This window comes from Acanthochromis polyacanthus, chromosome 11, assembly GCF_021347895.1.
Source record: "Acanthochromis polyacanthus isolate Apoly-LR-REF ecotype Palm Island chromosome 11, KAUST_Apoly_ChrSc, whole genome shotgun sequence".
NCBI lineage: Eukaryota > Metazoa > Chordata > Actinopteri > Pomacentridae > Acanthochromis > Acanthochromis polyacanthus.
Genome location: NC_067123.1, coordinates 24,792,472 through 24,815,257, shown reverse-complemented (window position 1 = coordinate 24,815,257; position 22,786 = coordinate 24,792,472). Strand labels below are relative to the sequence as shown.

Genomic DNA, 22,786 nt, shown 5'->3' with positions numbered 1-22,786 from the left:
TGAGGGGTACCAACAATTTTGTCCACGTGTGTAAGTGACACCTCCTGTATAATCTTTCCTCACATTTAAGATTCGCATTTCAGGCATCCAAAAAAAACAGAGCAGATTGTTCACATAGGCAAGAATTTCTTTGCGTTGGTTGTTAAACTCTGGACAATGTGCAATTGAGCAGCTGCAAGTATCAACAGAGCGGTGAAGTAGCGTAAACTGTGTTTGGAAATAATCCATAGTTCAGTCATGTTTTTGACACAGTTTATAACTTGTTGAAAGAAACAAATCACAAGAAAAACACATGGATCTGCCCAGGGCTCGACCTTCAAATAACACACTCAGGTGCTGTCTTCAAGACATTAACCATTCAGGGTTCATCACAGATAGTCCTACTCCTGATACTCGTCTTTTCTTTCCACTGACAAAGTCATATCCGTATCCATCAGTTTGTAGCCTGTCTCATGTGACAGCTCCTGAGTGTGCCTGAGTTTTCATTTTGCTCATCTGGCATGTAAACATTTTTTGTTCTAAAAGCAAATGCAGCTCATGTTGGTTCATACAACTGGTTCTTCTCTACATGCATCAGTCAAAAAAGTTAATCAAGCATTTCATGTGCTGTCCTGTCCACCCTTTCTCAACTCCAACTTTGACCTTTGTTCTAAGTTATATATTTGTCCAACTATTTTTGACTCATGCTTACAATGTACACATTACAAAAGAGAGCAACTACACAGGGCACCACCTTGTGTAAAAAAAAAACAAAACGGTTGAATGCAGAGCAGAAAATGCATACAGAATTCTTTGATAAATTTGAAATACAAACATATCTCTAGATCCTGGGGTCATTTTGTGAAGGTCTAGTGCTCACAACTGCGTAAGCAGAAATTTTCTGAAAGTTTTGAGTTCCTGAGTTGTGAGAAATTTGCTGACATCAGAAATGGCGGAAGTCATAGAAGTTCATTTTTCAGAGAATGCTCAGTTTTTCTTTTGAATTTTTTTAATGTCTGAGGAAAACGTTGGTAGATACTCCCAACAGCATGGCATAGCCCACCAACCTCTGTGCAGTTGTGTCACAGACACAATGGTATCAAATCACAAGCTTTAGCTGCCGAGAGCATACATACATATGATTTCATCATGTGAACAAAGCTGAAGGCACCACATTATTATGAAGCCTCATGTCTAAGTTGTATCCATACTGCATACAGAAAGATTAAAAAAAAGTGTGATTTAAAAAGCAGTGTTCATGGACAGACACGGATTGATTTCGAGGCAAGATGCAGCTTAAAACACATGCAGGTGGAGGCCACAGTCAAAATGGTTATAAAACACACAAAGAGAGGAAGTCTGATTGTTTGCAATGACAACTTTAATTAGTTTACCACAGACCCGAATTAGTGCATTATCTAAAAACCTGATAAACACTGGGTGTGTGTGTGTGTGTGTGTGTGTGTGTGTGTGTGTGTGGTGAGTTGATAACACATCACATACATACATATAAGGGACATAGGAGCTGTATAAGTAAAACATGAAGTTGGTACTAACATTATTATTCTCACATGTAAATAAACTCAATCATACAAATTATTGAGTGCTCCAGTCTTTTATATTTTACTGGATTATATTTGAGTTTCTCCTGTTTTACATTTTGCAGAAAATTGCTCTTCATAGCAAAAGTGTAGTTTTTGAAAAAGTAGTGCAATGCAAGAAGTGGTTACATATCGAATCATAACAGGAAACGTTAGTGTGTCCACTGAGCAGGATTTGGATCTCAGATGGTTTTCAACATGTCCAATTCCGGGCTGGTTTGCCAGTGAGGAGGCCAGGTGGCTTTGATGCTGGGTCTGTCTTTCAGAGAGTTGTAATATTTTGCCAGTACAGGGTGACGCTCACGACTTAACCTACAGGGAAAAAAATGAGAAAATTCATTAGGACACTTTAAATTGTGCAATTCTTACTGTTTATTTCTCCATCCTGATTAGCAGCTAATAGTCATTTTTAGTTCTTTAACCCACTTACCCAAGGCGGAATAGAAAAGCAACGCTTGGGAAAAAAACAACATCAGCCAGTGTGAATTCTTTTCCAGCCAGACAACAGTCCTACAAGAGAGAACACAAGAGTTTGTGAAAAATGTTAGCATTAAAAATTACATATTTCACATCCCTTATTGGTGAAAGTGTCTTTTAAAGATATAGTCTGATATTAAGCGAAAGCTCCCTTTTGAGTGTCTGATGGAAGATCAACACCAAGCTTATCATAAGAAAATGGGACCAAACAGGCAGCCTGGCCATGCCCAAAGATAACAAAGTTTACCAAGTGGCACCTGTGAAACTCATGAATTACCACATCACATTTAATCTGTGTAGCACTGACAGAACAACGAAAATAAAACAAAACTATTTGTGGTTTTACAGAGGTTTGTGGTCTGAACAGACAGACACTGTACCCAATAAAGAAATGGTCCAACAGTATTTGGAATTTTTTAAATGAAATAATTCAAATAAACAACAGCAAGGTGTAGGTCTTGGTGCAGCATTTTGTTACCTGGGAAAAGCTCAACAGATCAATGTCTCATCTAACTCTAGGCTGTAGTGATGAAGCATTTTAAGAAAAATGCTGAGATGTTCCTCAAGCATTAAATCATTCACCTCCATCCTGCTAAGATTAAAGTTAAATTTGTATAAACTGTAGCTGTAAAAACTCTCCTAGATCATCCAGTTTCATTGTGATACTTGGGGCAGCACTGGTTTAAGTGTTAAAGTGTTTACCGTTTTATTCAGGTATCCCTCCCACAGCTTGATCTCAGTTGCCAGAGCCTCCCTGTTTCTCTGAACAGCAGCGTCGTGTCTCTCCCCCTCTGGTACCAAGTAGTTGTAAAGGAAAACATCCACTGGAAAATGTCAACAAGCATTTAGTTGTAGCGACCATTTTCTGAGATATGAGGGCTATGAGGCTAATCAAAGAAATCTGTGCACATGTTGCATAACATGGACTCCCACATTGTGTTTGGGCCTTAGCTTCTTTTTACCAGCAGTGGCTGGGGTCAGTCAGGAAATCATTATATAACACTGGCTTCACACTGAGGACAGTAAAAATGGTTCAAATAAGTGCCTGAAGCAGTGCATGCATTGATTGTAATGAACTGGGAATTCAGGTATTTTAATTTAGCACCCCTCCTCAAGAAATAAAATACCAGGTCTTGTGATTTTAGCTTTACATGCAAACCAATCTGAGCACCTGATAGTTTGTGGGATTAACATGTGACCCTTTAACATTACTACCTGTTGCAGAACTCTGAATGGCAACAACTGCAAAGTCCCAAAGCTTGAGTTTTAGTAGCCTGGATAGTCTGTAATAACTCACTCAGATGTAATTTGGAGAAACTTGCGCCATTTGGTCCATTTTTAATGAAGATGAAGTATTGCCAGGGCCAGCATGGAAATTTTGCCTCACAAAACAAAAGGCAAGTACTTCAGTTGTACCTTACAGGGTGAACATACCTGTTTTATGGTGGAGTGTCAAAACCTCAAACATGCGCTGGTACACCAGTGCTTGTGCATCGGGGGAGTCAGGAATCAGCTTGGTTCCCTGGGACTTATACTGGTTCTGTTGATGGAACAGAAAAAGAGGAACTGTTATGAAGAAAAGCATGGAGCTCCAGTTTCTTTTCCTCTGCAGTGTAGGATGTCTGTTTGTCTGACAAGCAGAATAGCCCTCCTACTTATTAACTGCATGAAATATTAACTGGAGCCAAGTTCTCACCTCCAGGAAAAAGCAGGCGCCGTAGGACTCATTCAGGATATGGTTCCCACATTTGAAGGTAGGAACCTTTAAGAAAGAAAGGGGGGAAATTTAAATAATTCCTTGAAGTCCATGTATGTGGCATATAAATCACTGAATAAAAAAAGGCAGACTGAAGTTGAATGAGGGAATTTACTGGTTTCTAGGTAAACGGCAAGTTTGGCTTCAACCCACCTGACCTCTGGGGTTTATGTCCAGGACTTCCTGGGTCTTGTGCTCCTTTTTCTGTAAGGAGATCAGTTTTTGGTTGTAGCCCTGCAGCTGCTTCTCCTCCAGCGTGATCATCACCCTCCAAGAGGGAACAGAGCCGGAGCCCCACAGCAGAGTCATGTCCTTGGCCATGGTTTCAGAGTGAGGTGCAACAGCTGACAGAAGACACAGGACGTTGTGGTTGGTGACCGAAGTGAGGAGTGGAACTGAAATGCAGAGAAATTTGGTTTTATTCCAAGCTCCAGCCCACTACATCCGGATTGGTTGAATTTAGTCCCATCCCATTTTTGTGTTATCACCAAAGATCTGTGAGAATAGCAGATGCCCAGTCTAAGTAGATTCAACGGTGCTCCTTCTGCCAACCCAGGGCAGCGTGATGCATTACTGAATGTGCACATTTCAATCCCCACACTGCACAGTTGACTTTATTAAACTATTTTATGGAGTTTATTATCTACCCAGCTGCTTATATCAACAGGCACTGACAAAGTCGTGTGAGGAGGAGTGATTTCTGTTGCTTTGTGTCTACACTTTTTGACTTTGGTGTGTAGCTCACATGAAAAAACAAAACAAACAAAAGGAAATCCAGCACAAAAACAAGACTGTATTGTGCACTGATACAAACTAAAATAAAAAGCTTCTGTGGACTGAAACTTTAAATAATTATCAGCCTGTTTCTTGAAGTAAGAACTCTAAATTACATACTATTATTTTGTCATTTAAAACATTACATAAACAAAAATAAGGCAGAAAAATCAAATGTGTAGTTCAAGTAAAAGTAACTTTGTCATGTTCCTTCTGCAACTCGGGGTGTTCATTGGTGGTCACTGCTGCAGTTATTTCATGTAGTTTTTATTATTAAAGTTGTGTTTTCACAAATGTTGCTGAAAGAATATGCATCTGTTGAAACCTGTGAATGTTGTTCTCCTTCGCATTTTTTATTTTAACCTATTTCTGCAGCACTTCGCTCTTTTCCTGTTGCATGTGCACAGCAACCTGAGATTTGACAGTTGAAAAGTCACAATGACTCAGGACAATTACTTCTGGTAGGGGGTGGGGTGGGAGTGGGGACTCTGGCATCAGCAGTGCACAATAAGCAATCATATCTCTACTCCATCTTGTACTGCATGTAAGTGATACCCCCCATATAATTTATTCTCACAATTAATATTCACAGTTAAGATGTTCACAAGAAGCAAACAGAAAAAAGGAGCACATTGTTCATGTAGGTGAGAATTTCCTTGCGTCTGTTCTTGAACTCTGGACAATGTGCAATTGAGCAGCTGCCAGCAGACAACAGAGCAACGAAATAGGGTAAACTGTATTTGGAAATAATGTAGACTTTGGTCATGTTGTTAATACAGTTTCTGATCAAAAGATAACTGGTTGAATGAAAGGAGGCTGCAGAAATCACAAGAAAAACATATGGTTCTGCTCAGGGCTTTAAATTCAAATAACACACTCAGCTGCTGTCTAGTAATATTTCATGTTTCTTAGAAGTTCAACACAGATCAGAAACGTTATTTTCAAGACATTCACCAATCAGTGTGCATCAGAGATAATCCTCCTCCTGATACTTCTCTTTTCTTTCCATATTCTTACCACTGACGATAAATCCATACCTGTGTCTTCATCAGTGTGCAGCCTGTCTCATGTGACAGCTCCTGAGTGTGCATGAGTTTTCATTTTCTCATCTGGTATGTAAACATTTTTTGTTCAAAAAACAGATGCAGCTCAAGTTGGTTCATGCAACTGGTTCTCCTCTACATGCATCAGTCAAACCAGTCAAGCATTTTATCTGATGCCATTTCCACCCTTTCTCACCTCCAACTTTATCGCTTTGTTGTATTTTTTGATTAATGCCTACAATGTACTCATTATAAAAGAGCCAAACCCTGCATAAATAAAGGTTGAATGAATGAATGCAGAGAAGAAAATGCACACAGGGTTTGTCGATAAATTATAAATATCCGCGAATCTCTCGACCATGGGGCCATTTTATTAAGGTCTAGTAGCCTAGCCATGCTAGATCCCATGTTTCTGACGGCACAAGGGTCGAGGGAAGCTCGACAGGGAGGGAGGCGGGCTAAAAGGTTGTCTATCAAATCCCTCTGCAGCAATTGGGTAGGTATACAACCAATCAACGCAACGAATAGGCTGACGTGGTTCCGAGAGCACCGGCGGATTGTGTGGCTAAGTCCCATTAGCTTTCCAACCAGCGGAGCCGCGGAGCCAACTGGTATATTAAGGATTTGCCATATCCCGTCGGCATAAGTCCAAATACGTCTTTCTTCTCAATGAAACACTTAAGTGCCGTCCTTTGTTTATCTTTCAAGTTGAATTTTAGCTTCAAATCTTTAAGGGCTGTGGCCAAAGCCGAGTTGAAAGATGTTTAACTGTTTATTGTGCGCCGGTTGTTTCTGTCAGAATCGTCACGCCTCTGTCGTCACTTTGTTACGCCCGCCTTCTGACTCTACACTTCATGGTGATTGGTCCGGCCAGTTTTAGGAGCATCCAGCCTCGAGCCTTATGGAGGGTAACTAGACCCTCCCTGGCAGAGAATTAAATTCGTTGCCGTGGGTTGTCTAGCGCGGCCAGGCTAATGGTCTAGTGTTTTCAGCAGAAAATCATTTTTAAATTGCTTTTCTCACTATTTGCCTCATGATTTGGAACATCATAAAAAAGTTCTGGTAGGACCCAGAGGAAAAGAATATTCAAAAAGAGATCTCAAAAATGTCTCATTTACTTCTCCTAGACAACTTTGAGATCTGTGTGACACCAAACTGAGACTAAGGCTTATTTCTCCCGTGTCTCATTTTTTTCTCCTGAGCAATAAGATGCACTAAATCTCAGTTTAGTCTCCTTTAAAGTTTCAGAAGATTTCTCATCAAGCTCTAATATAATTCTCAGAGTTTCTCAACTTTTGTGTCTCTTTGTGATCTCAGGCAGAGAAATCAGAGAGCTCTCTCTAAGAACTCAATCTATTCTCATCCCAGCTTCAGTTCATGCATCTCATACTAAGCTCAGACAGAACAAATGAGATCTCCACAAGCGCTCATTGAATTCTCAGACTCAGATCAATGTTTTGGTTGTTTTTAATCATCTATCATGTTGACTTTATTGTAATCCACATGATTTTTTAAATTAATTAATAAAGATTTAGATTACTTTATTCATCCCAGAAGGGAAATTCATTTGTCTGTCAGCTCATCTGCTATTTGCTATAGAATTATAAAGCCTGATCGCTGTGGGTACAAAAATCTTCTATATCTCTCCGTCCTGCAGTCAAGAGAGAGGCCCATCACGATATTATGAGTGGATGATCCGTGTTGTTTAGAATGATAAATCCAGTCGAGTGGGAGGAGAGGGTGACATGATTGAAGTCACCATATATTATTATAAGTGCCTCAAGATGTTTAGGCTGTATCCTGGCAACTTCTTATTTGTTGCAGCATTTGTAAGGTGTGTGTGTGCAGATTAATATATGCATAGAGTGGCATAGCTCAGTGGGTAGAGTGGCTCTCTCGCAACCAGAGGGTTGCGGTTTGATCCCTGGCCTTTCGTTCGTTCGTGAGTGATATTGCTCTGTAGTAGTTCCAGTATTGCTCATTTTCTTTTTCAGAGGAGAAATAAAGGAGCCATTAAAAACACTGTATTGAGATTAGCAAGGTATCTCCCAGAAGTCTCAAGTATGACTCCCTCTAATTATCCTGTCTCACCTTTTTCTCCTCGTGAATTTTAGGAGAAACATATGAGAAACATTTTAGACAAAATAGAAACTAAAATGAGGCTGACATGAGAATCTTAAATTTGTCTCCTGAGCTGTAGAACAGCAAGCTTTGAGCAGTAAAATTTTCCTCTGGGGAGGGTTTTATGCATGTGATCATCTGCATGCAGTACGAATTCAACACCTTTGTTACCAATAGTGAGACCTGCAGCTACAGATACAGCAAGTATAATATAAAAAAAACTTTTTGTTAATAAATAAAAAATACTTCTGCAAACCTGATGCATGTCTACAGTGTAAGTGACATAGCTGAACATAAAGTATGGCTGGTGTGTCTCAAGGAGGCTGTGCATGAAAGTGAAAATGCAAAAATCATGCAAAGGACGCAGTATTGAACAATTTCATTTTTGCAAAGTCATGCAGGGGATTGGAGTTACCTTTGTGCAGAGCAAGCTACTTTTGTGATTCAAAACACAGAGGTCATGTCCTCAGAGACTCCGCCCACCTTTTATACTCGGACAAGGCGTAGATTTGAGATTGAAATCAACAGTGCACACTAATTATATTTTAGTCCCAATATATCGGTTAATGCGGTATGAATACAGAGAGCCGACATGAAATGCTAACTGATATGAATGCATTAACACACACTGACTTTACAGGAACTCTAAATGCATTAGAAACTTTTTGTATAGTAGATTGCACCTGTGTGTGTCGATACAGATTGATGTCAGTTATAAACACAGTGTATGGGGGTGACAAAAGCTGCTATGTATCCGCACCTGTAATTCCCTAACATATTCAGAATTTTTAACTAAGCCAGCAACTTCTTTCACAGCACCAATAATCAAAATCTGAGCTGGATCATATTTATCAAGCTGTTAGTTAAGCTTTTGGTAGACAAAAGCAAAAGCTCTGCATTAGATGTCACAACAGAACATCACAATAACAAGAGAGTGTAAATATCAGACGTCCTTCAGGGTGTCCCCATCTCCCTCTAGGTCCTCCAGCCAATGAGGAGGCCAGCTGGCTTTGACACTGGGTCTCTTCTTCACCAGAGTGTAATACTATCCCAGTTCAGGGTTGTCAGTTCAGCAGACAACCTGTGGATCAAAAAAGTAGCAGACATTGAATTGCAACATCTACATGTCGTGATATAGTTTAATGATTAGATCTCAAACAAGTTCAAACATGTTCATTTCATTTGCATTTTTCGCTGCCTTCAAATCTGGTTACTGTTACGAATCCGCTAATGAGGCTCAAGTGCAGAGTAAGAGACATGACAAACAATAGAATCAAAAAGAAGACTTCTTGTACAACAGGAGTGATTTGGGTTACAGTCTATAACTGATAGCATACGACTACAAACGGAAGTGACTTAGGAGTCACGAGTGCAAAACTATCCATCCATCCATCCTCTATACACCGCTTTATCCTCATTAGGGTCGCGGGGGGTGCTGGAGCCTATCCCAGCTGACTCGGGCGAAGGCAGGGGACACCCAGGACAGGTCGCCAGTCTGTCACAGGGCTACATACACAGACGAACAATCACACTCGCATTCACACCTACGGACAATTTAGAGTACTCAATGAACCTCAGCATGTTTTTGGACTGTGGGAGGAAGCCGGAGTGCCCGGAGAAAACCCACGCATGCTCAGGGAGAACATGCAAACTCCATGCAGAAAGATCCCAGGCCCAGACCGGGATTCGAACCAGGGATCTTCTTGCTGCAAGGCGAAAGTGCTAACCACTACGCCACTGAGCAGCCCGAGTGCAAAACTACAGAGGCTGAAATGGGTGTGCTCCAAAATACTGGTGGAATAATAACACTAGAATTTAACAGAACACCAAGAAGAATTAAGTGACCCTCGATATGGAAAAACCTAGGCAGCTAAGCAGAGAAGTCAAAGCTGAATACTAGTAACATTACTGCATGCCACAAAGCAGGAATCAACTAGCAGGTCTGGCTCAGAAGCTAATAGGAACTTCGATGAGTACTCAGGTAGAGAGGGGGTACAGGAGGCCGTGACAGTGGGGAGTCGGTGGAGTGTGGCGTGGCCATGGCTTGTGAGGGTGGTGGTGCAGTGCTTTGAATCAGCTCAGCCAGGAGGAGGTCATGGTGAGGGTAAGGTTTAGAGTTAGGGTTGGAGGGGTGAGTAGGATTGGTGGTGGATCCAGAATACAGATGTGGATTCAGATGTCAGAGGCTTGGAGTAGGAAATCCGGGTGGAGGTATGAGGAGTCCAGAAAGGATTGGCAGGAATCAAAGCAAAGGGAGCTAGACTTGAATAGAGACTCAGAACTAATTGTAGACTGTTTGACAGTCGAGTGGTGTGTAGTGTCTCTGTGATGCTCACTAGTGTGAGGTCACATGGAGGGGGGTATGACTTTTTAGTTAATCGTTTTGTATTTAGTTGTATTTCTGCCGTTTGGTCATGATTAGATGGTTGATTAAATTGAAGGTGTAATGTGCTTCCAGGACAGTAGGTGGCAGTATGGGATGATGGCTTGCCAAGACTCAGTGAGGTGCCGTCTCGCCCTCATTGAAGGAAAGCCATCCTAACCATAGACTGTATATATAGTGGACGTAGCATCTGGTTCCAGAATTGAAGCCAACCCGGAAGTGTCAAAAACTTGCAAGATCATGCCGTCCGGGAGGGTTGGCTCCAAAAAGCTTTTGCTCCATAGACCCCAATTCATTTTTGGAAAAAATAAAATTTGATAGACTGATTTTCTACAGCTCAGGATTTTTTTCCGGTTAGTTTTCGTGGTCAAAATGAGAGATCAGGTGGCCGATCTTAAAATAAATCAACACTGAATTTGAAATAAATAGTTAAAGTTGGCGGAGCCAGGGGGCGTGGCTATACTTGATAGACAGCAACAGAAGCCTCTGCGGTAAAATGTGGGCGGGATAAGAGAGTCCTCAGCCAATCCTGCCCCTAGTTGCTCTCCGGTCCAGCCTGTTTGATGACGCTACTTACGTCACTGGCTCCAAAAAATCCAAAACGGCGACCAGGAAGTAACAAAATCCGGGCTTCATTTTCTCGGCGTTGAAACCAACGGGTGACGTCACGGTAAGTTTACGCCTGTCCTAACGTCTCTGCCTCGTTGTCTTGTGTCTGTGTCATTTCAGGTTTGTAGAGGCACATTACTGTTATAATATAAGTTTTTAAAATGTTCCAATGCTAATATCAGTGTGTGCTGAGTGGTGTGTGACCGTGGAAATACTGTAGTTGTGCTGAGTGCGGTAAAAGAGAGACGTTATTAGCAGTTGATGCTGGCTAGCTGGCTATCCGTGTATTAACAGTTGAAGTAACTGGCGCCGTGGTGTATATTTAAGTCAAACTAATGATTAAGTTGAGCTAATATATATATGTTTTTACACATTCTCAAGCACACGCATATCCATACAGACTCACACTCACGCTCACGCTCACTCCAATCATTTGGGTAACTCAGGTTGTTTCTCTCATACTATTTACATAACTAAGATGTTTAGTTTACAGAAGGATTTTCTGAAATACTGGCATGTTAAGATGCACAATGTGAGAGGGCGGTGTTGAATAGATGTTTGTGAGATTGTGAAGCCGTGTGTTTTGTTTGAAAAAAGAGTAAGAAAGTGTTCTTTATTCATGTCAGTTTGACCTATATGAAACATAGTAATGTCAATAAATACTGAGTGAGGTGCCGTCTCGCTCTCTTTGTAGGAAAGCCATCCTAACGTCTCTGCCTCATTGTCTTGTGTCTGTGTCATTTCAGTCGAGTCAGAGACTTCAACATAAAAATTATTAACTGCTACATGGTTCCAGTCTTGGGACCTGTAACATCTGTCTTTATAGACAGAGAGGTAGTTGGCTTGGTCGCTCCCATCTGCTCATGCACCAGCTCCCACTGATTAGATTGGCTACACCTGTCCGCCAGTGCCACATGCAAACACGCCCACCTGAGGAGGAAAGTGAAGGGAGAGCTGGTGCATGAGCAGATGGGAGCGACCAAGCCAACTACCTCTCTGTCTATAAAGACAACTGCTACATGGTTCCAGTCTTGGGACCTGTAACATCTGTCTTTATAGACAGAGAGGTAGTTGGCTTGGTCGCTCCCATCTGCTCATGCACCAGCTCCCACTGATTAGATTGGCTACACCTGTCCGCCAGTGCCACATGCAAACACGCCCACCTGAGGAGGAAAGTGAAGGGAGAGCTCTGCCACTACCGAGAGCACATGTGTCAAACTCAAGGCCCGCAGGCCATATCCGGCCTGTAATACAATTATATCCGGCCCGCGAGATCATTGTACATTAATTTATTACTATTGTTATTAATGGCCCGACAACATGAAGCGTTGATAACACACAAACTACAGATCCCATAATGCAGCGCAACAGCTGCCTTTTTGAATGATAGGTTACCTGGGAACATTTCCGCGTCATTCAAGTCAAGCGTCTGTTATTGTCTGCAACCCTATTGTAACGTCAAAGCTAGCCCTTATCAGTGGCAAAAAGAAAAGTTCATTCTGAAAACAGAGCCTTTCAAAGCGATGGGAGGCTGAGTATATGTATGTTGACATTGCCGATAAAGCCGTGTGTCTTATTTGTGGAGCTAATGTGGCTGTAATTAAGGAATTTAATCTAAGATGGCGCTTTGAGACAAAACATCAGGTACAAGCTGAAAAACCTGCATGTAGACCAGAAGCTACAGAAAGTAGAAAAGTTAAAGAAGAATCTGACATCTCAGCAGACGTTTTTCACCAGAGTGAAAACACAAAGTGAAGCTGCTGTGAAAGCAAGCTTTATTGTGGCAGAAGAGATAGCCAAATCAGTCCATTTACCGAGGGAGAGTTTCTGAAGAACTGTATGCTGAAGTTGTCCAGACAAAAAGCAGATGTTGGCAAATGTAAGCCTGAGTAGAAATACAGTTGCTGATCGGGTTTGTCAGATGGCCACTGATTTAAGAACACGGTTGACTGAAAGAAGCAAAGAGTTTATTGCATATGAAAGTACTGACAGGACGGACACTGCACAGCTAGCCATCTTCATCCGTGGAGTGGACTCCGATTTGAGGGTTACAGAGGAAATATCGGATGTTAAATCGATGCACGGGATGACGACAGGAAAAGACATTTTTGAAAACGTATGTCCAAGTGTAACCGACATGAAACTGCCCTGGGACAAACTTGTTGGACTTACAACGGATGGAGCACCGGCGATGTGCGGTGAAAAAAGTGGGGAGGATGTGAGTAAAGATGCAGGAGGAGAAGTGTACTGGTGAGCTGACAGCATATCACTGCATCATCCATCAGGAAACACTGTGTGCTGAAGTGTTAAAAATGGAACATTTAATGAGCGCTATGGACACAATGGCGGTGAATCACAAGCTTTAGCTGCCGACAGCACACAGATATGATTTCATTGTTCAAATAAAGTTGAAGGCACAACATTATTATGAAGCCCCATGTCTAAGTTGTATCCATACTGCATATAGAAGGATTAAAAAATGTGATTTCAAAAGCAGTGTTCATGTACACAGATAGATTGATTGGGAGGTGAGGTGCAGCTTAAAACAGATGCAGGTGGAGGCCACAGTCAAAAGGGTGATAAAACACACAAACAGAGGAAGTTTGATTGTTAGCAGTGACAACTTTAATTAGTTTACCACAGAACTGCCAGGTAGGAGGCCAGGTGGCTTTGGTGCAAGGTCTGTCCTTCAGACTGTTGTAGTATTTTGCCAGTGCAGGGCAATGTTCACTACATAACCGACAAGGGAAAAAGGGAGAAAATTCATTGTGACACTTTAGATTGTTCAGTGTTTATTCTTCCAGCCTGACAAGCAGCTAATAGTCACTTTCGGTTCTTTAACCTACTTACCGCCCGGCCAGTAGGCATATGGGTCCCCCCACATAAAGAGCTGGGTTCTGCTCAAGGTTTTTTATTTTCTGTTAAAAAGGTGTTTTCCTTGCCACTGTTGCCTTGGGGCTTGGGGGTCAGACATATGGGTTCTGTAAAGTGTCTTCAGACAATTTGACTGTAATTGGCGCTATATAAATAAAATTGAATTGAATTGAATTGAATTACCCAAAGCGGAATATAACAGCAATGACTGGGGGAAAAATGAACATCAGCCAGTGTGAATTCTTTTCCAGCCAGGCAACAGTCCTAGAAGAGAGAACGCAAAAAAATGTTCGCATTGATAATGAAATATTTCACATCCATTACAAGTGAAAGTGTTTTTTGAAGATATAGTTTGACATGAAGGGAAAGCTCTCTTTTGATGATCTGATGGAAAATCAACACCAAGCTCCGGTCAGCTTATCTTAACAAAATAATACCAAACAGGCAGCCTGGCTATGCCCAAAGATAACAAAGTTTACCAAGCGGCACCTGCGAAATTCATGAATTACCACATCACATTTAATCTGTGTGACACTGACAGACCAACAGTTAAAATAAAACAAACTGCCAGAGGTTTGTGATCCGAACAGACAGTCAGTGCACCCAATAAAGAAATGGTCCAGTGCCTACATAATTTTTTAAATGGAATAATTAAAAGAAACAACAGCAAGCTGTAGGTCTTTGTTTCCTGGACTGAGTACAACATACCAGAATAGAACAGCTTTACTGTCATCACAGAGAGAGCATTCTCCCCAAAACTTGTGTTATGGAAAGCCCAGCTCTCTCAGACAAACCTCTGCCATTTCCCAGCATGCAAGGCACTCATGGATGTGGGCACACCATTCAGCGGTGAGAAGTATGCTGATGCCATTGTGAAGCTACAGGACGAATTTGACAACAGGTTTGCAGACTTCAAGACACATAGAGCCACTTTTCAAACTTTTGCTGACCCCTTCTCCTTTGATGTACAAGATGCCACTCCTGTGCTTCAAATGGAGCTCATTGACTTGCAGTGCAATTCTGAGCTCAAAGCCAAGTTCAGGGAGATGAGTGGAAAAGCAGACAAACTTTTTGAGAGAATTGCCCGCCACCTTCCCAGAGTTTTCCAGGATGTTAAGGTGGACCATGTGTCTTTTTGGGAGCACTTGCACTGGTCTACAAGCAAAAATCTTCTCAAATAAAAGTAGTCATTTCTTGTGTTTTTTGGGTCACTGAGAAAGAATCTGATGTTTAAAAGTGTCAGTTGGCTCTAGTTTTTGAGATACGCAGGAGGTCAGTATGTACGAGCCTTGGTTCAGTATAATACGTAAGTTACGTTGTGTTAAGCACAGAAGAATATCTCAGAAAAGTAGAAATAAACTAAAATGTATCTCTGAGTGGAGCTCTAAATAAAAGTGACAATAACTCCATACAGAACATGTGAAACTTGTATATGTTGCAGGTATAAAGTGACATGATATGCAACAATTCCCTTGCACATGCATCAATAATCCCGACTGCTTCCGCTACATTTGTGGCAAAGTGACTTTTGCATCCCAAAAGCGCAGCATAACCCCTATGGTTAAGAAAGCCTACCATCTTTATTTTGGATGTAAAATTGGTGATCAAGATAAAAACTGGGCTCCACATATATGTTGCAACACTTGTGCAACAAATCTGTGACAGTGGCTCAGTAAGAAGGAGAAATCAATGCCATTTGCTGTTTCCATGGTATGACGTGAGCCAGTTGACCACACCAATGATTGCTACTTCTGCATGGTCCCTCCAGTTGGGAAAGACTTGTCCAGAAAGAAAATGTGGACTGTGCAATATCCCAATATTGCATCTGCTTTGGATCCAGTGCCTCATGGAGGAGGACTGCCAATTCCTACACCTCCTGAATTGTATTCACTAGAGTTTGATGAGGAGGAGGAGGATGATGAAACACATGATCAACAGCCATCAACATCACATGATCCAGATTTTTTTCAGCCAGTGTCACCTCACCCTCATTCTTCGACATGAAAGGTGACCTGGTCTACTGCAGCAAGGAAGCTGATTCATAAAACTGTTTGATAAACGTACAAAATTTGTATCATCTTGCTGCCATGTTAAAACAGTAACTTAAGCATATTAAGTAACTTTAAGCATGTTAAAAGCCGTAAGCAACAATTTTGTTGGGAAATTTCACTGTTTGCACATTAAAAAAGGTAAAAAAAAAAAACACGTGTCAGATATCTCAACAATGGTAGCCAATCTTAAAAAACGGTCTTCATATTTGAATTCAGCACGTCAAAATACATAAGGATTGATACAATTTATTTCAGAAGCTGGCAACTTTTAAAAAATTGTAGACCAGTGTTATCTGTGTGAAAAGCTCTTCTCCACCATGAACTTCAATAAGTCAAAGTACAGGTCCAAACTTACATCTTCAGGCCAATACTGAGGGTCTCAACTGCTTCCTCCCTCAAGCCAAATGTGGCTCAGCTGTGTGAGAGAATGCATTGCCAGGTCTCTGGCAGCAAGGAGTAGGCAAGAGAAGCCTATGTTCTGAAGTGCCATTCATGTTCTGAAAAAACATTTATGTTGAAGAATTGTTGTACTTTTCTTTGGCATAGTTGAAACTCGTTTTTGTGGAATACTCAATGCAGCCCAGCCTCACTCAGACTCTACCTCCAGCAGGCCCCAGGTAAGCTGAGTTTGAGATTCCTGATATAAATACAAAAAGAGTAGTGGGCAGTTTGCATGTGGTTGCTAATTAATCACACTCAGCTCCGTGGAATGCTAGTAAGAGATCTGGTGCAGTCTGATTTTGTGATGTACAGCAGTCATTTCTTGTTCTTGTCCGTTCACATTTGATGCAGTGTTGCTGGTGAGAAGGATGTTGTGTGGTTTGGACCAGCAGGAGTTCAGGGTGTCTTCTTTTCAAACTCCCTTGTGAGCTCCCAGTCTTCTAGCTGGTGAGCGTGGTGCGGTCTGTCACTGGGAAGAGACTGGACAGCTTTTGCCTGATTAGAGTAGGTTTTAACGATATTGTCAGTGAGGCTGGAGGCCACAGAGTTGAGTAAACAGTTGCTATGATGTTGTCTTTTGATGTGTCTTATCCGTTTTTTTTACATATAAAAAACAAGTTCATGATAGGAAGAATTCTGACAAAAATATAAGTGTGATTCAGAAATTACATAGTCTAAAATATGGAGTCTACAATGCAACCGATGTTGCAGACTCACCAACTATTCACATAATTACATGGATGGTCCCGAACCTGTTCCCCTCTACATTAGTGCTCTCTTGTGTGAGTGCGACATCAGTAGAGGAAACAGGGTCAGTCAATGCCTGATGTCTCAGTTTTGTCTCGATGGAAACAGTTTTACCTTCATCTAAGTGGCAGGTTCTCATCAGTGCGCGTAACTCAGCTACGTGGGTGAAGCTGGAGGGTGGCAGTGTGGCATTTTGAATCATGTGGAGTTCCATTTTGCTGGCATGTAAACATTTTTGTTTGAAAAGCAGATACAGTTCATACTGGTTCATACAACTGGTTCTGCTCTACATGTATCAGCCAAAACAGTTTATCAAGAATTTCATCTAATGCCCTTTCCTTTCCACCCTTTCTCAACTCCGATCTTATCTTTTGTTGTAAATTGTGTATTTGTTCACCTGTTGTATTTTTTGACTCATGCTTAAAAGAGAGCGACTTCTCATGGCACTACCCTGTATAAATAAAGGTTGAATTAGTGCAGTGAAGAAAGTACAGACAGAATTCTTTGACGGAGTGTAAATACAAATGTATCTCTAGATCACGGAACTGTTTTGTTAAGGCAAAGTGCTTTTGAATAAAAGTCATTTTTTGATTATTTTTCCCACTATTTGGTTTATTTTTTTGAACATCATAAAAAAGTTCTGGTGGGACAGTTTTATGCATGTGATCATCTGCATGCAGCACTAATTCAACACCTTCGTTACTAATAGTGAGACCTGCAGCTGCAGATAAAGTTCTGCTGGTAATGAACTTGATACACAGAAAGTAATCATATATTGACAAGTAAGAATATGCAAACTGATCCCCATAAACAGCTTCTTTCTTCTTATCATTTCACCTATTCCATATGAAATAACAGTTATTCCCGTAATCACCAGCATTTAAACTGGATAAAATCGACAAGGACCAGAACTTGGATCAAATTTGCACTTCTCAGGTGTGCAAGATATAAATTCATGTTCACAGTCATAAAAAACACTTCTACAAACCTGATACATTTTACTGCTTATTTTAGTGACATAGTTGAACATACAGTATGGCTGGTGTGTCTCCCAGAGGTTGTGCATGAAACTGAAAATACAAAAATCATACAAAGTACGCAAAATTGAACGATTTTGTTTTTATAAAGTCACACAGGATATTTGAGTTACCTTTGTGCAGAGCAATTCACTTCTGACATTCAAACAATAAAGACAAAGGTCATGTTCTCTTCAAAGACTCCGCCCACCTTTTCCACTAGGACAAAGCGATGTGAGATTGAAATCTACAGTGCACAGTATGACAGCAGAGAGCCTACAAGAAATGCGAACTGATATGAATGTATTAACGCACACTGACTCTAAATGCATTAGAAAATTTTGATGTACTATGCTGCACGTGTGTGAGTGGACACAGATTGATGTTTGTTATAAACAGTGTATGGAGGTAACAAAAGCTGCTATGTATCTGCATCTGTAATTCCCTAATGTATTCAGAACTTTTTAGTAAGTCTGCTTGTCTCCATGATCACATTAGCTGTAGTTGTTGTCCGGTCATCTGGAAGCACCTCCTGACCACCCAAAGCCTGTCTCAACTCCTCTCCTGAAAACCACGCAACGCTCTTCCTTTTTCAACTTCCACCAAAGAGAGGAAGTCTGATTGTTAGCAGTGACAACTTTAATTAGTTTACCACAGGACTGAATTAGTGCATCATCTAAAAACCTGATCAACACTGTGTGTGTGTGTGCATATATGCGTTTTTGGGTCAGGAGACATGAGATTGCTTTATGTGGTACATACAAATAATTATTTTTCCTAGTAGAAATATTTTATTTCAAAGTATACACTGACATTACATAAGTACATGTAAGGAACATGGGAGCTGAATAATGAAAACAGACATTAAATTACAAATATTAAATTATGGTACAAACATTAAATTATTTGAATGGGTATTTCTATTCTCACATGTAAATAAACTCAATCATACATGTCATTTTCTGTTTTTACACTTAGAAAATTGCTCTTCAAAGCAGAAACAAAGCACAGTTTTTTTTGTTTTTTTTTAAAGTAGTGCAATGCAAGGAGTATTCACATATCAAATCACAACAGGAACTGTTAGTGTATCCACCGAGGAGGATTTGGATCTCAGATGGGTTTCATCGTGTCCATTTCGGGGATCTTCTGCCAGTAAGGAGGCCAGGTGGCTTTGATGCTGGGTCTGTCCTTCAGACTGTTGTAGTATTTTGCCAGTGCAGGGTAACGCTCACTACTTAACCTACAGGGGATAAAGGGAGAAAATTGACTGTGACAGTGTAAATTGTCCATTGTTTATTATTCCATCGTGACAAGCAGCTAAAAGCATTTTTTCATTCTTTAACCCACTTACCCAAAGTGGAACAGAAAAGCAATTAATGGGAAAAAAAGGACATCAGCCAGTGTGAATTCTTGTCCAGCCAAACAACAGTCCTAGAAGAGCGAACACAAGAGTTTGTAAAAATCTTTTAGCAATAATAGATAAATATTTCACATCCATTATTGGTGAAAGTGTCTTTTAAAAATACAATCTAATGTTAAGTGAAAGCTCTCTTTTGATGGTCTGATGGAAGATCAACACCAAGCTCCAGTCAGCTTATCTCAACAAAATGGAACCAAACAGGCAGCCTGGCTATGTCCAAGGATAACAAAGTTTACCAAGCGGTACCTGTGAAATTCATATTTGTGGTTTTACAGAGGTTTGTGGTCTTAACAGACAGACACTGGTCCAACAGCCGATGGAAATTTTTAAAAGGAATAATTAAAAGATACAACAGCAAGATGTAGGTCTTGGTACGGCCTTTTGTTACCTGGGATAAGCCCAACATATCAATGTAGTTGTTTAACTCTCAGCTGTAGTATTGAAGCATTTTTCTTAAAATGCTGAGATGTTCCTCAAGCATTAAATCATTCACCTCCATCCTGCTAAGACGAAAGTTAAATTTATATAAACTGTAGCTGTAAAAACTCTCCTAGATCATCCAGTTTCATTATGATTCTTGGAGCAGCACTTATGTTAACATTTAATATGGCTAAGAAAACAACTGTAATTCAAAGTGCTGCTGCTGTATTGTAACATTATATTACAGACTCTTGCTTACGAATGTTGGTTTAGGTGTGTGGTGTGAGTGTTAAAGAATTTACCGTTATTTTCAGGTATCCCTCCCACAGCTTGAGCTCAGCTGTCAGAGCCTCAATTTTTCTCTGAACAGCAGAGTCGTGTCTCTCCCCCTCTGGGACAAAGTACTTGTACACGACAAGATCCGCTGGAAAATGTCAACAGGCATTTAGTTGTAACAACCATTTTCTGAGATATGAGGGCTATGAGGCTAATCAAAGAAATCTGTGCACATGTTGCATAACATGGACTCCCACATTGTTTGGGCCTTAGCTTCTCTTTACCAGTGGTGGTGGTTTTACAGTGAAGTGGTGCATTTATTGATTGTAACGAACTGGGATTTCAGCTATCTTAGTTTAGCATCCCTCCTCATCAATAAAGCACCTGGTCTCATGATTTTAGCTTTACATGTAAACCAATCTGAGCATGTGATCCTTTGTGGGATTAATATGTGATCCTTCAACATTACTATCTGTTGTGAGGGTTTAGATTCAAGATATACATAGATTTAATGCATTTGATGTGTTGTCTTGACTTCATTCAGCATGTGTTTTGAAAACCTCAGTCATAAAAGGCAGAACTCTGAATGGCAACAACTGCAAATTTCCATAACTATTCCTGAGCTTTAGTAGCCTGGATAGTCTGTAAAAATTCAGCAAATCCAAGTGGTTAAGATGTCATTTGGAGAAACTTGCATCATATTGTCCATTTTTTATTAAGATGAAGGATTTTCAGGGCAGACTGTGGATCGGTGGTTAACGTTTTGCCTTGCAGTTAGAAGATCCACGGTTCATGTCCCCTTCCTGGGATCTTTCTGCATGGAGTTTGCATGTTCTCCCTGTGCATGCGTGGGTTTTCTTCAAGTAATCTGGCTTCCTAACACAGTCCAGAAACATGCTGAGGTTAATTGCTGACTCTAAATTCTCTGTAGGTGTGAATGTGAGCGTGATTGTTTGTCTGTATATGTAGACTGTCATAGACTGGCAACATGTCCAGGGTGTCCCCCGTCTTCACTCTAAGTCAGCTGGGATAGACTCGAGTCCATAATATTCTCCAGATATATAGATCTATATGGTGTATAGATAATGGATGGATGAATGTATTTTCAGGACTAGCACAGAAGTCTTGCCTTGCAAAACAAAAGCCAAATACTTCAGTTATGCACATCAGGGTTAACATACCTATTTTCTGATGGAGTGTTACAGCCTCAAACATGCGCTGGTACATCAGTGCTTGTGCATCGGGGAAATCGGGAATCAGCTTGGTTCCCTGGGACTTGTACTGGTTCTGTTGATGGGAACAGAAAAAAGAGGAACTGTTATGAAGAACAGCATGGAGCTCCAGTTTCTTCTCCTCTGCAGTGTAGCGTGTCTGTTTGTCTGATAAGCAGAATAGCCCTCCTACTTATTAACTCCTTGGCTGCATGAAATATGAACTAAAGCCAAGTTCAAGACCTCGGCCAATTTCTCACCTCCAGGAACAAACAGGCAGCGCAGGATTCATTCAGGATATGTTTCCCACATTTGAAGGTTGGTATCTTTAAGACAGACAGGGTGGAATTAAAAATTGAAATACTTACTTTAAGTTCAAGCATGTATAATATAAATTCATGAATTTAAAAAAAACAGACTGAAGTTGTGAGAGGATCTGACTGGTTTCTAGGTAAACAGCAAGTTTGACTTCAACCCACCTGACCTCTGGGGTTCATGTCCAGGACTTCCTGGGACTTGTGCTCCTTTTTCTCAAAGGAGAGCAGTTTTTGGTTGTAGCCCTGCAGCTGCTTCTCCTCCAGCATGATCATCACCCTCCAGCAGGGAGGAGAGCCAGAGGCCCACAGCAGAGTCATGTCCTTGGCCATAGTTTCAGAGTGAAGTGCAACAGCTGACAGAAGACAAAAAATGTTGTGGTTGGTGAATGAAGTGAGGAGTGGAACTGAAATGCACAGAAGGCTGGTTTTATTCCAAGCTCCAGCCCACCACATTGGGATTGGTGGAGTTTAGTCCCATCCCATTTTTGTGTCATCACCAAACAACTGTGAGTCAAAGAAATTAGAATAGTTGACTCCCGGTCTAAGTAGGTTAAACAGTGTGTGTTTTGTCAACCCAGGGCAGCGTGATGCAATACTGAAAGTGCACATTTCAATCCCCACCCAGCACAGTTGACTTCATTAAACTATTGTTGAAGACATTTATCCAACGTCCTCATGCAAGGTCTGCTGCAGTGGGGTGTTTATTAGTATTCCAGTATATAGTGGGCTTACCAAAACAGAACGTGAGTGTGTGAAGGTAAGCTGACCCAGAACATTTGCTGAGTAAAACATTTTATACAGTAGGTCAGACAGTTGGGAAGAGACAGTATGTGAATACAAAACGAGCAGTGATCACTCGAAGGTATCTGTAAAAAAAAAAAGAAGTCCTATTTTCTTCATCAACCCACACTTTTTTAACGTGTGTACGTGTAGTAATGCTAATCGATTTCAATATTAAACAGATAGTTGGGTTTTCTTGCCCTGATGAAGCCGGCTGAATTTTCAAGGACAGTACATAGTATTAGCTGCAGTTCTGGAAGTGAGTAATTTTTTTAAAAACACTTGAGACGACTAATCAAAACGAATAGTCATCAAAATACTCGATCAAACAATACACATCCAAATATTATGTAGCCTAGTGCTCTTATTTTGTTCTTGAAGCAGCTGAGCAATCCAGTAGAAACAGGTTCATGTAATGTCTTTGCAGTGTTGTTCAAGTGATCACTTATTTTCTGTATGGTGGCATTGTTGTCAGAAATAAAAATGTAAC

General features: G+C 40.8%; 2 protein-coding genes across 2 annotated transcripts; both read right to left on the bottom strand.

Moving 5' to 3' along the window:
- Window positions 1-1,339: 1,339 nt before the first annotated feature.
- LOC127530244 (glutathione S-transferase A-like) lies at window positions 1,340-4,173 on the bottom strand. The gene is made up of 6 exons (XM_051955690.1): window positions 3,967-4,173; window positions 3,754-3,819; window positions 3,492-3,597; window positions 2,760-2,881; window positions 2,011-2,090; window positions 1,340-1,892 (listed from the first exon to the last, which is right to left on the bottom strand). Exons 1-6 carry the CDS (start codon window positions 4,132-4,134, stop codon window positions 1,763-1,765), a joined length of 672 nt encoding a protein of 223 aa, XP_051811650.1. The 5' UTR covers window positions 4,135-4,173; the 3' UTR covers window positions 1,340-1,762.
- Window positions 4,174-18,728: 14,555 nt separating this feature from the next.
- On the bottom strand, window positions 18,729-21,984 carry LOC110972214 (glutathione S-transferase A-like). Its single transcript, XM_051955678.1, has 6 exons — window positions 21,679-21,984; window positions 21,460-21,525; window positions 21,170-21,275; window positions 20,015-20,136; window positions 19,224-19,303; window positions 18,729-19,112 (listed from the first exon to the last, which is right to left on the bottom strand). The coding sequence occupies exons 1-6, from the start codon at window positions 21,967-21,969 to the stop codon at window positions 18,983-18,985; spliced, it is 795 nt and encodes a 264-aa protein (XP_051811638.1). The 5' UTR covers window positions 21,970-21,984; the 3' UTR covers window positions 18,729-18,982.
- Between the last annotated feature and the right edge of the window lie 802 nt (window positions 21,985-22,786).